Here is a 12,204-nt window from a genome sequence, read left to right on the forward strand (position 1 = left end):
AAAAAAAAAAAAAAAAAAAAAAAAAAAAAAAAAAAAAAAAAAAAAAAAAAAAAAAAAACTACCAGATGCAGAGGAATGCCATTAGCAAACCAAAAACACAGGAAAAGAAATCAACAGAAAACGAAAAAAGGAACTCGACTCGACTGAACTCAACTCACCAGTGAATCACCTCCAGAAAGCAGCGCAGATTCAGAGATCGAATAAACGAAGAATCAATGGAACATTCATCTCGTGATTGTACACAGAAAAGCAACACAGTCGAAGTCGAAACTCTCAGGCGGTTCTTGAAAGCATGAGGAAGCGAGCGATGATGATGAGAGAAGCAATGGAAGGTTTAAAAAATGGCTGTCACTGAAGTTTCTCTAATGAGTAAGTTTTGTTTGTTTTGAGTTTGTCGGTGATCGGGAAGTCACCGGAATTAGCCGGTTGCTCTACGCGTTGTTGGTAGTATTACCAATATACCACTAACAACCGTCATTGTTTCTCGTTTTATTTACGAAACTATCATTTTCGCTAATTAATGACCAAATTTTTATGTGTAGATACGAAATAAATAAATTTCCACCATTTTTTAATTTTCTTTCTAAATTAAAAAAAAATGATTTTTGGCCATTTTAGGTATATTTTATAAGAATATTCCCAAAAAAAAAAAAAAAAATTGACCATTGGAAAATTCAATCATCCATAAAAAATATATATATATAATATTTTAAATTCATATTATTATTATTTTTTTTTTTAATTAGATTAAATTAATAATAATATTTCTTTTTATTTAGTTAATAATATTTTAATAGTCTATTTTACTTAAATATTGTTTTAATAATAATAAAAAAAGAATTTGGATTCTCACATGGGGAACGTGATGAATCATGTCCAATAGTAATATAAAGTCCTAAAGAAAATAGTAATATATTTGAAATTAATAAATATTTTCTTATCCAATAAATTTATTTGTTTAAAAGGTAAAATAAATAGTATATTCATTTTATTATACTCTTATTTTTTAATTTTTATATATACATTTACTTATTTTATTATTTTGTTCAAATTTAATGCTAATAGGGAAATTTGGTTTAAGAATATAGTTTCTCTTTTATTCATTTTATTCTTTATTATTTATTATCCAACCCCTTTTTAAAATAAAATTATTTATAATATAAAATTTTAAAATATATATATATAGAAATAAATCAAATTGTTTCTTAAATGGATCTGGGTGGATTGTGGTCAAGACTCGAACCAAAAACTTCTTGACCAACAACTACCCTCTGTTGGGATTGACTATACTACCTTTGACAAGCTTTCGTAGGAGTCGACCTCAACGGTTGTGGTCAACCCCTATGTTGGTCTTGGGGTTGATCTCGAGGGTTTAAACCTTGACCATTGCTCACGGTGGTCGGTCTTTCAGACTCAATTGGACTTTTTCATATTCGCTTCTTGGTCTTTAGACTTGTATACTTAGTCGATTTTCAGTCCAATTTCTTATATCTTTACCGATAGAATATAGAAATTCACATTTTAATTAAAAAGAATTAAGAATTACATTTTTTAATTTAGATTTTACGTTATTGCTTGCTTAAGCAATCTTTTTGCAAGACTTATTGCAATAATTTGTAAAATAAATAAATAAGGGGTTTGGAGGAAACGTAATTAAATAAGTAAAATTTGGAGTATTTATTGTAACTTAAAAGAAACCTCTCTTACCTAAAAATTTATTTTCATAAATGGGATTTTATTTATTTATTTTTATCTATTAAAAGTTTTTTTTAGTCATCTTATTCTCAAGATTGGATTAAAAAAAAAATCGCGGAATTGTCAAATCTTATCGGAAATCTCATGATTTCTAGCGAGGGCCACGAACTACTCGCACGACTTAGTCGTTCTCTTTTCCTTTAAAACCACCATCAACCTCACTCTGCCACTAAATGCTTTCGTGTTGTCAGAGAACGTGAGATACTGAGAGAAAGCAACGACAGACGAACAAATCTTCATTGGATTGAACTACCGACGATATTGGAAAATTCAGGTTTAGTACATTATGGGAGCGAGACACACTGAGTGGTGACCAGCCAACGACTCCAAGCCTACCCACAGTAAGATACTCACGTTCACGTCATCCTTTTTTTTTTTCTTCGTTGTCGGCAAACTTACCATTTTTGTAAACTGAGATATAAAGACAGTCACATTGTGTACGTACATACGAGTCACCATAGCATTGTGGGAGGGTAAGGCAAGCCAATAGGGACTCATAGTAGTTGAGATCTGAATGAAGAAACGACGGGAAAATGGAGTTGGAAGGTCTCGGGAAGAGAGATAAATGAAAAAAAAATATGATATGTAATGTTGTTTGACATATATGACATGCGATGAAATGTTTTGATACAACGCACAACCCTCGAAACATGTTTTGAAGGCTACAATATAAATGAGGGCATATCACATGCATCATGATAATTTACCTTATGATGAGTACATAAGTGTACGTTACGAAAAGAAAAATGATCATCAAGTTTATCATGATGCTACAACGGTCACTATTTCTTTCGGGTGTTCGACAACAGCACCAGAGACGCTAGCCCTAGTAGCACAAGGCCTAGGGGGTGTGCGAACTGCTTGGTAGATTCATATTCGCACGTATGGGTCGTGTGTAGAGTAGTAAACACACATCTAATGACCTAGATAGAAAAGTCACATAAGAGAATACAATTGTAAATGATAGGTCTCATTCATGTTGTTTGTGTTTGCATTCTCTAACCCTATCAGTGGTCACTTTTCAGGTAAAAGTAAGACACTCGTGCACAGTGAACGGTAGTATCATACTTAAAGACCATGAAATCTACATAGAGTAGTTGCATTCATTGTTTTAGGCGTTAGGTTAGTATACGTCATTACTCTTTTAACAATTTTCCTTTATTTTATTTTAGTTTAGTTTAAATATTTACGTCGTTTTATTTTAAGACTTGTGTTCGAAACGAATAAGTCTATAAGATCGTTTTATAATAAGATGATTAATAACATCATCATTATTATTATTATTATTATTATTATTATTATTATTATTATGGAAGAGTTGAATGCAGGCTGTCACACTTGGAATTTGGTGGACAGAAAGGAGACTGACAGACTGTGGCTGAAAATAACAGCATCCTATGCAAATTGTAGACTTTAAAATAAATACATAATTCTAAGCCTTATAAATATTATTTATTTATTTATTTCCATGTTTTAAAACTTAATTTATTTAAAATATAATATATATATATATATGTTGGAGTATCATTATCAGTGTTGGATGATGAAAGTCCCACATCGACTAATTTAGAGAATGATAATGGATTTATAAGTGAGGAATACTAACTTCATTGGTATGAGGCCTTTTGAGAAGCCTAAAGCAAAGCCAAGAGAGCTTATGCTCAAAGTGGATAATATTATATCATTGGTGTGGTTTTTTAAACTTAATACAGAATATATTCTTGATTTTCTATCCGCTCATTTTTTTTATATATATTTATTTATAAGAATAATAATATTAACGTTTATATATGAATCATACTCATGTAACAGATGAATCAAATGAATCAGGTTCATACATGAATCATACATGAATTGAGCAATGCACGTGATATTCACGTGACGACATCTAATCTTGTATCCGAAAGTGAGGCAAGTGGCACGTGAGAAACCCAAATTTCTATTATTCACTTTGTTTTTTCTTTCCCAACAAAATTGAGATAAAAAAATATTTAGAATTAAATGCTTATATGCATTTTTTATACTAATTTGCTTTAAATTCAATTTACTTTTACTAACCTCAAATTATCAAAAAAATTATCAAACTAATAATTTCAAATATTATAAATTAGCATATTTTATATATATATATATATATATATATATTAATAAATTAAATTAAAACTGAACTAAGGCAATTTAATTTTTCTGTTCAACCCATTGTGAAAGATGGGTTAATCCTCTGAAGGTATGTGGGTAATAGGCATTGCCTTAGCCTTTCCTACTTCTGATAAGGTATGAGGGTAATTAGCACTGCAGTATTATACAGAAATTGCAAAAACAGGATAGGACAAACTCCTGATAAGGGATGAGGGTAATTAGCACGGCAGTATTATACAGAAATTGCAAAAACCGGATAGGGCAAAAACCTGATAGGACAAAAAGAGGATAAGATAGGATAGAGCAAGACTTAATAAGCTGTTTCCCTGTGTCGCCTCTACACATTGGGAAGAGCTTTTATTGCAAGACTTAATAAGCAGTTTCCCTTACTCGCCGCTGCTGTAGCAGTCACCGAAGGAAGTTCCACTAAGCCTTCGGTATTGGTACACAATGGATGGTGCCTTACTCCTCTGATGTGAGAGTGAACTGCAAATCAAGTCACATCGGAGTCTACACTTATCGAGAAGTGTTTTTCGTAAGGAGTAAGGTATTTGCTATATATATATATATATTCAACATTTAAACGAAGATTATTCACTTTCTTCACTTCATTCGTGGAGGGCCCACACGCGTCTCTGGCTTGCATGGTAAATGAACATCCCTATACATCTCATTTGATTAACTTTCTTATTTTTAAGGTTAAATTATAAAATTTAGACTTTAATTTAGGTTAAATTATGAATCATCGCGTATGTATATATATATTCAACTCAAACTTTCTAACATAGCCGCTAGCTAACGTATTCATTTAAATTGAAATCACAACAATAGGGGCAATTTGTAACCCTGGACTAAACTACATTATCGGTATAAAGTCCAAATTGAAATTAAACTCAATTAATATAGATTAATTTAAAACGATTAAAAACATCGAAATCAAATTAAACTCAGTAATTCTAACCTACTTTTCAAAAGCTAACTTAGAAATAATTCAATCTAAGTTTTGATGGTGACAAAAAAGAAAATAAAAAATCACGAAGTAGGGGTAGAATGGGAATTTACCTGCCACAAATATGTGAACGAGCTCGAGGTAGGCCACCGACAATGAAGCCCGTAGATGATTGATATCAATATTTGAAATCGACATATTGTTTGGATTTTCCAAATGCTATTTGCTAGATCCTAAAAAGGACATTTATTTCTTTTTCTTTAAAAATAATTATTAGAGGATTAATTGTTTGATCTCTGACCTCCTTTTAGAAAATTTGTATTTATTTTCACAATTATATTACAATAATTATAACATTTTAAAGAAATAATTAAACTTTTAGTTAGATAAAAAAAGTAATAATTTTAAGTTTTAAAATAATGATAAAAAGAAAATAACAAATTAAATATTTTTATAAGAAGTAGTATTTATAAATTCAAATTTTAAAATAAAAAAATGGAAAAAAATATTTATCGAACATGCAAAGGAATTTCCAAAAAAAAGAATTAGTGTTATTAGTGTTAATGATGCTACAAGTAGCAGTGGGGGCATACACGTGTAAGCAGAGTAATTGCAAATGAGCCCCTCAAAAAATGAGTAATTAAAATGAGACCCACAAAAAATGAAGAATTTCACAATGGGGCTCTGCACAAGGGGCATGAACTGTTATGGTGAAGCCAGTTGAAGATGCATGACTCATGATACACATGCCCGCATTGCATCCTTATCACCTCCTCCCTCTTCTTCCCTTCGCCATTCCCATTCAGTTCTTCCAAACAGATACTGCAATCCCCCATCTCTTCCCCATTCTCTTCCACTTTCTCCGTCACCGGCTGAGCTTCTTCCAGAATCGCCGTCTCCTCCCCCATTGCATTGCCATTGCTCCATCCCTGGAACAATCCGTGGTTTTCTTCCATCCAGGTGATCAGTCGGATGTAATCGAGCTCCAAGACCGTGTGGAAACTCGTCTCTCTGTTTCCGCCGGCCACTAGGATGGTGTACGACACGATGCGCTCAGCAATGACTTCGCGTACGGGGGAGCGGACGTTGAGTAAGGACAGCAACTGTGCGACGTAGACCTGGAGGAACACCGGATCATGGAGTTCCTGTAGACGGAGCGGGAACAGAAGATTCCTCAGTGGAATCGGTGCAGTTTCTTGAAGGTACGTAACTCCGGAGAGCGGAGAAACAGAGATATCACGGCGGAAATAGCGCAGTTGGAGTTGCAGAACTTGATAGGGTTGCTCGCCGGAAGCGGCGGATGTGTAGCCGTAAATACGATACTGGATCGGTCTAGAGGTAACGAAAGACATTCTGAGGATCGAGTTTGGCACTGATTTGTAAGTGAGTTTTTGATTGTTGATTGTTGATTTATAAGCTAAGAGGAAGTGTGTTTGATTATGGAAAATTTTAAGAATCGGCCGTTAGAATTACCGATTAGGAAAATTTTCTTCTTCTACTAATTTCCACGAGGTTCAAATTGTGGTTCCAACCTGTCGTCGTTTTTGGAAAGTGTTTTTTCATTTTGAATTCGATTTTAATTTTGATTTATAAGCCAAGGGGAAGTGTGTTTGATTTTGGAAAATTTTCAGAATCGGCCGTTAGAATTACCGAATAATAAATTCTTCTTCTTCTTCTTCTTCTCTAATTTCCACGAGGTTCAAACCTGTCGTTGTTTATGGAAAGTTTTTGATGAACTATGAATATAACAAATTCACTGATTGCTTAATTGGTTACTGATTCCTTTAATTTAGTTAGGAGACCAACGGCACCAATTTGTTCTTCTTCTCGTTCTTCATTTTTTTTTGTCTCTCTTCTTAAACTTGAATTTTGATGTTGAACTTATTTGTTACAACTTGACAAAATGATAAAAATAAATTAACCAAATTACAATGCATTTTCACTTCCTCTTTCTAGTGCGAAATTTCAACTACTGTTCATCATTTAGTTAATCATGAAAATTAAATTCAGTCAAGGGAGCAAAGTTCATGATTAAAAAATGTACATATGTATTCATGCTGTTACCTAATTTCTCTATTCCTTTCATATTAAAATCAAACAGTATTATGAGTATATGATCCTTTTTTGTAAAATGTTAATTTTCTCGACTAATAGATTTATAATTTTTAAAAATTATAAAGTGTTCGTATCAATTGTGTTATAAGAATAGATCTAAGTTATTACTTGAATATGAATTGTGTTATAAGAATAAATTATTTAGGTTACTACTCGAATATAATCTTCATGTATATTTATTACTTGAATATGATCTTCATGTATATCAACTATATACAGTTCAAGTATAATAGTTTTGAATTTTACCCAACTTAGCCACGAGTGGACCTTAATTAATCTTAATTATTGTTCGATTTGGCCTCGATCACTAGTCAACAATAAGGATGGGGAGAAAGTGGCTTGCAAAACAAAAAAGAAATCATCTCCCATATTTAAGTTAGCACAGAAGATTTAGTTGTATTAAAATGCATGAACGGGGGGCATGCAGGACGTGCTCGTCATGAGCCCGAGCATAGGGTCAGATACGACCCGAGGTTGAGGCTGATCGATCCAAACTCACCTCTTCTCCACATTTGGTAGTCCAGCCCTAGCCCTATTCATGACCGTACACAAAAAGGTCAAAAGTTCAAATTTTTAACCCATAAAAAATTATTTTGTATGTTGGAACAAATCATAGGATGATAGTAACATCATTCAAACTCCAATATTGGGCTGTTTTACATTCCCTCCTGCCCAGAAAATAATAATGAGTTGCCATTTTTATCATATAAGTCAATGGCTGTAAATTGGATAGTTCCTTCGTCTTCCATGACTTTGCACGGTCACGATCCCGAGCTCTTCGTTGATCTTCTCTCCTTCCAGTTTTCGAAATCCTAGTCAACTTCATTCCGCTTACACATTAAACCTTTGTTTGCTTCTGGTTTCCTGTGCGATATTGGTAATGCCTGCTGCTATTTGCTTGATTGCAGCTTTCAAAATTTTAGCCTTCAGGTTTCTGGAGACTGTAAGTTGATTTCAGAGAATGCCCCGGGTTGGAACTTCTTGCTCAAGGCTTCTGTAGCTAACTGGTTTCTTTCTTCATTCTGAAACGAAACTAGCAAAATGTTACGATTTCGTTTGATTTCGTTCGTAGAGAGATTTTTTAAGAGCAGAGGAGACTACTAGTTAGTACCTTCCCTCGGAAACTTATAATAATTGGCCCAGATCTCGATTCTCGATAACATCCTTGACAGAACAAAGGAAATGGTTAGAATGAGATTGCAGAAGATATTTGGTTTAAACTAGTTGAAAGACTCACCAATGTGTAAATCTGGGAATTCAAGACATAGTTTAGCCAGAGATGGAGCAATTTCTACCTGTATTAAAAGAAAATATGGAGAGTTGGACACTAATGGAACCAGTAAATTGGTTGCAAAGAAAAAATGCATGAAATCTCTGTTCGATCAAATGGAATGAAACCGGGACTCAGACGGTTATATACAAAATCGACATTATTCTATGTTTCAACATTTTTTTAATAGAAAAACATGATTGATGGAATGATGATAACAGTGTGAACATCATCTATATGCCATATGCCATGTCCTAGTTATTCCAAACATCCTATGAAGAAACAGGATCTGTACTTCATGTCTAATGCTGCAGTCTACCGAGGTGTCTCGAGTGGGTTCTATCTAACAGATCCAAAATCTTACAAACTAAAACCAATTACCAACCATTATGACATCTCTAGACTTCATTGCAATAAAAGGTTTTTCAATACTTAAGATACTAGGTATTAATGGTGAGATCCCACGTTGGTTGGAGAGGAGAACGAAACATTCCTTATAAGAGTCTGGAAACCTCTCCCTAGCAAACGTGTTTTAAAACCTTGATGGGAAGCCCAAAAGGGGAAGCCTAAAGAGGACAATATCTGTTGGTGGTGGACTTGAGCTGTTATAAATGGTATCAGAGCTAGTCATCGGGCAGTGTGTCAGCGAGGATGCTAGGCCCTCAAGGGGTGGATTGTGAGATCTCACATTGGTTGGAGAGAAGAACGAAACATTCCTTATAAGGTTGTGGAAACTTCTCCCTAACAGGCACGTTTTAAAACCTTGAAGGGAAGCTCATAAAGGAAAACCCAAAGAGAACAATATCTGCTGGGAATATTGATGTTATAAGATAGATTTGAGGCAACAATAACTCATAATAGAATATGGCCAAAACAGCAGCAGCGTGGAAAGAAAAGGAAAATTTGATACATACATCTGAAAGTTTTGTGGTCAAGTGCTTGGATTTATATGGTTCCAGTAAGGGGAAGAGGTCACCAGTTCTCGTCAATTCAATCAAACAATCCCACTGCAAATCCAGTTCCATTATGTTTGTTGCAGTAAGAACTATGACGTTGTGACACTTGATCTACAAGAGAGAGAATAGTTAACTACTGATATGAAGAAACAACACTGCAGAAATTATATCAGAGAGATTCACATTTAAGGTAATTCAACAGAACCAAAGACGAATTGTGTCTTGTACAATTAATGAGAGGAAAAAAAACCCCACACACATTCATCCAACCATACCAACAGGACCGACAACTTTTCGTGATGCAATAATTCGGTGATCCCTTCAGGCAATTGAGCCATCTGAAAAGAAAACACCAGTTTATCACAAGAGAACTAAACCTAGACATCTATGTTCGGATCGAAATTACCTCATTTCGATCACCAGTACAATGCTCCCCTATAAGATGTCTGAGGTATTCTTCAAACTCTTCATCAGGAGCCTATTAAAGTTTCAGGACAAGCATATCTTGATTACCAATTATCTAATTTAATTTCTATTCAACTATCCCAATTCAAAATTGTTAAAGAAATAAAACAACGCACCAGTCGAACGCCAAATGCCTTCGCAATACCTCCTAAAGTTGCATCCGAAAACAATGGACCTACTCCTCCATATATGAACACCTGCACTAATCAGCGATTAAAAGCACAGTCTAGATGCATCAAATAATTCCATGACAATATTTCATAAACCCAAACCAAGATGAGTGTTTACCATCTCATTGGATGACCTTCGTAACTCCACTTCTTCAGCAACGGAATCTATCTGATACAAGCAAAGGATGAAAGATTAACAAAGGTCGATCCTCTTTTCTATTTGAGAAATTACAAATAGGTTCGAGAGCTCATGAAATCCATCTTTTTCTAAAACAGAAATTCGTGTATGCCTATACATACACAGCAACTTAAATTTAGTACCATTTGAAACGTAATGTCTTCAATCTTAAAAAGTACGTCATTACATACAATGAATAATACTTCAAGCAGGGTAGCTAATTAACCAAGAGTTGAAACTTTGTTGTTGTAGAAGCTTACATCATTCCGAACTATAGAAGTATGTGATATAGACCAACCAATAGAATGCACCTTTCTACGCAGTGAGAGTCCCAATTGATCCTTAACAGTGCCGAAGCTGAGCTATGGGGCGGATAAAGAACAAGGAAAGGCTTCAACAAAAATAGTCAATAATCTTCAAAACGAAACTGCACTTGGTTTTATATTTCTAAGAATGAAACATATGATGGATCATATAAAAATGAGGAACATAAATCACAAAACATGACATGAATATCCCAAGTTGAAAAACCACAAAAGTAATCCGTTTGAGAACATGATTTCAAAACAGTGGGATGAAAAAAAACGAGTCAAAGGTTATAGGGTTGGTTGAGGTTCATTATAACAATTACAAAGGTTTACTTCCAAATATATTTACAAACAAAAATAAACATACTCAAAAAACAAATACATAATATTATAACGCAGTACAAACGAGACTTACAGGATTTCATCTCCAACACCTATGACCGAAGCAGTGAGCATGCTTTGTTTCTGTAAATCCATATTGCTCGCACCATTACTTTTAGGATTTGGCACGGAAGGTGAAAACCTTTTTGCACGCCCAGCTCGTTCAGATCTTCCATCTGAAAGCAAGTATGCGGGTCTAAATTTTTCCTTGCTTCCAGAGGAATTACTAATGCACAACAACGCATTTGGAAGTGTATCATGTATACTCCCAATTGAAGTATATCTATAAAATAAAAACGAAATAAATAACTTTTAATATCAACGGAAAGATACGAAAAGAGTAATGGCATCACAAACAAACAAAACCCTTCAGCTACAACAGCAAGCACAATAACTATCATTCTGTATTTGCTTGGTATCATTACCCTTGATCATAAAGACTGCAGTACTGGACCTTGCAAGTTAATATGAATGCCCATACATCTCTGAGAAGAAGAAGAGGAGAATGAGGAGAAAAATAACCAATAGTCATAGTAGAAAAGCAACTATTACGTTGAAAAGTGTACGTTCTGCACATCGCCATTATCCTCATAGATTGAGGAGTCAACTATAGAAAAGTTAGGCTGGGAACAATACTAAAAATATATAAATAAGTAAAGGAGCATATAGTAACAACCACACCTATACGACCAATCCAAAATAGGATTCACTCTCATAAATGGTGGCCATCCAGGTGAACTAGGGGAAAACTGTTCTTGGCCAACCTGTTTATTTTGTGGGGGAAAAGAATATGAAAGACAAATCAAGGCATCTTTATTTCAAATTGGCCTTATTAGAACTTGAAATAAGTGGTACAAAATTAAATAGCCACTATGAAATGTATAGTTTAATGAGAAAGAGCACGAACAATACCGCAGTAGGATCCCCAATGCGAACACCCAGGAAAATAGCTCTGATCGGTCTATTTTTTAATAGAGCCTCCAAGCCAGATTTGAAATCTGTCTGGATGATATCCATTACCAAGCCATAACTGTTATGTAAGAAAGAGTTGATTAGCAGTTAGCTAAAAGTGACCTATACGTTCAATTCCCTAAAGTGAAATTAAAGGTGTTTCTCTTACTTAGTTGCCATATCATAAGTAAATGAGTTAATTTCAGGGAAAGCAGAAGGACTTTCAAAATATATTATTCGAATAGGAAATTTCTCGAGTCCATCAACAGAACATCCTTCTTCCTCCTTGTGCAGGAAAAAGGCAGCTCGAAGAATGTGCAGTAAAACCTGCACATTCAATTTGCCATTGTAACCAATGAAGGAAAAAGGAACCAGTTAGATAAATAGAGAATTAGACATCAAAGCTTACAGTCGAATCTTTTCCACCATTGAAACTGAAGGCGACCTCTTCAGTCCTGCTGGTAATGCAAGTTCCAATATGTTATAACATGCAAAAAAAAAAAAAAAAAAAAAAAAAAAAAAAAAAAAAAAAAAAAAAAAAAAAAAAAAAAAAAAAAAAAAAAAAAA

The 12,204-nt window shown here is 34.0% G+C and overlaps 2 protein-coding genes across 6 annotated transcripts in view; both read right to left on the bottom strand.

Moving 5' to 3' along the window:
* LOC111465935 overlaps positions 1-361 on the bottom strand; it is a 5,308-nt gene extending 4,947 nt beyond the window's left edge. For all 3 annotated transcript variants that reach the window (XM_023110411.1, XM_023110409.1, XM_023110410.1), the window contains exon 1: positions 159-361. The gene's annotated coding sequence lies outside the window, so the exon portion shown is untranslated. The remainder of the gene's footprint in view (positions 1-158) is intronic.
* A 7,154-nt stretch (positions 362-7,515) lies between these two features.
* The window catches only part of LOC111465989 (FAD synthase-like), a 6,607-nt gene continuing 1,918 nt past the window's right edge, over positions 7,516-12,204 (bottom strand). Inside the window, exons 3-17 of one of the 3 annotated variants that reach the window (XM_023110511.1) lie at positions 12,047-12,092; positions 11,807-11,964; positions 11,599-11,716; positions 11,368-11,450; positions 11,112-11,171; positions 10,721-10,969; positions 10,258-10,354; positions 9,938-9,988; positions 9,766-9,846; positions 9,591-9,662; positions 9,460-9,522; positions 9,143-9,295; positions 8,196-8,253; positions 8,070-8,122; positions 7,516-7,980 (exon numbers count right to left, since the gene is read on the bottom strand). In XM_023110511.1, coding sequence (XP_022966279.1) covers positions 7,885-7,980; positions 8,070-8,122; positions 8,196-8,253; positions 9,143-9,295; positions 9,460-9,522; positions 9,591-9,662; positions 9,766-9,846; positions 9,938-9,988; positions 10,258-10,354; positions 10,721-10,969; positions 11,112-11,171; positions 11,368-11,450; positions 11,599-11,716; positions 11,807-11,964; positions 12,047-12,092 — 1,438 coding nt within the window. In that variant the 3' untranslated portion in view covers positions 7,516-7,884. Of the gene's footprint in view, positions 7,981-8,069; positions 8,123-8,195; positions 8,254-9,142; positions 9,296-9,443; positions 9,523-9,590; positions 9,663-9,765; positions 9,847-9,937; positions 9,989-10,257; positions 10,355-10,720; positions 10,970-11,111; positions 11,172-11,367; positions 11,451-11,598; positions 11,717-11,806; positions 11,965-12,046; positions 12,096-12,204 lie in introns of those variants that run through there. The other 2 variants (XM_023110510.1, XR_002714311.1) reach the window with 2 other exon arrangements.

Source organism: Cucurbita maxima, unplaced genomic scaffold (assembly GCF_002738345.1).
Source record: "Cucurbita maxima cultivar Rimu unplaced genomic scaffold, Cmax_1.0 Cma_Scf00030, whole genome shotgun sequence".
NCBI lineage: Eukaryota > Viridiplantae > Streptophyta > Magnoliopsida > Cucurbitales > Cucurbitaceae > Cucurbita > Cucurbita maxima.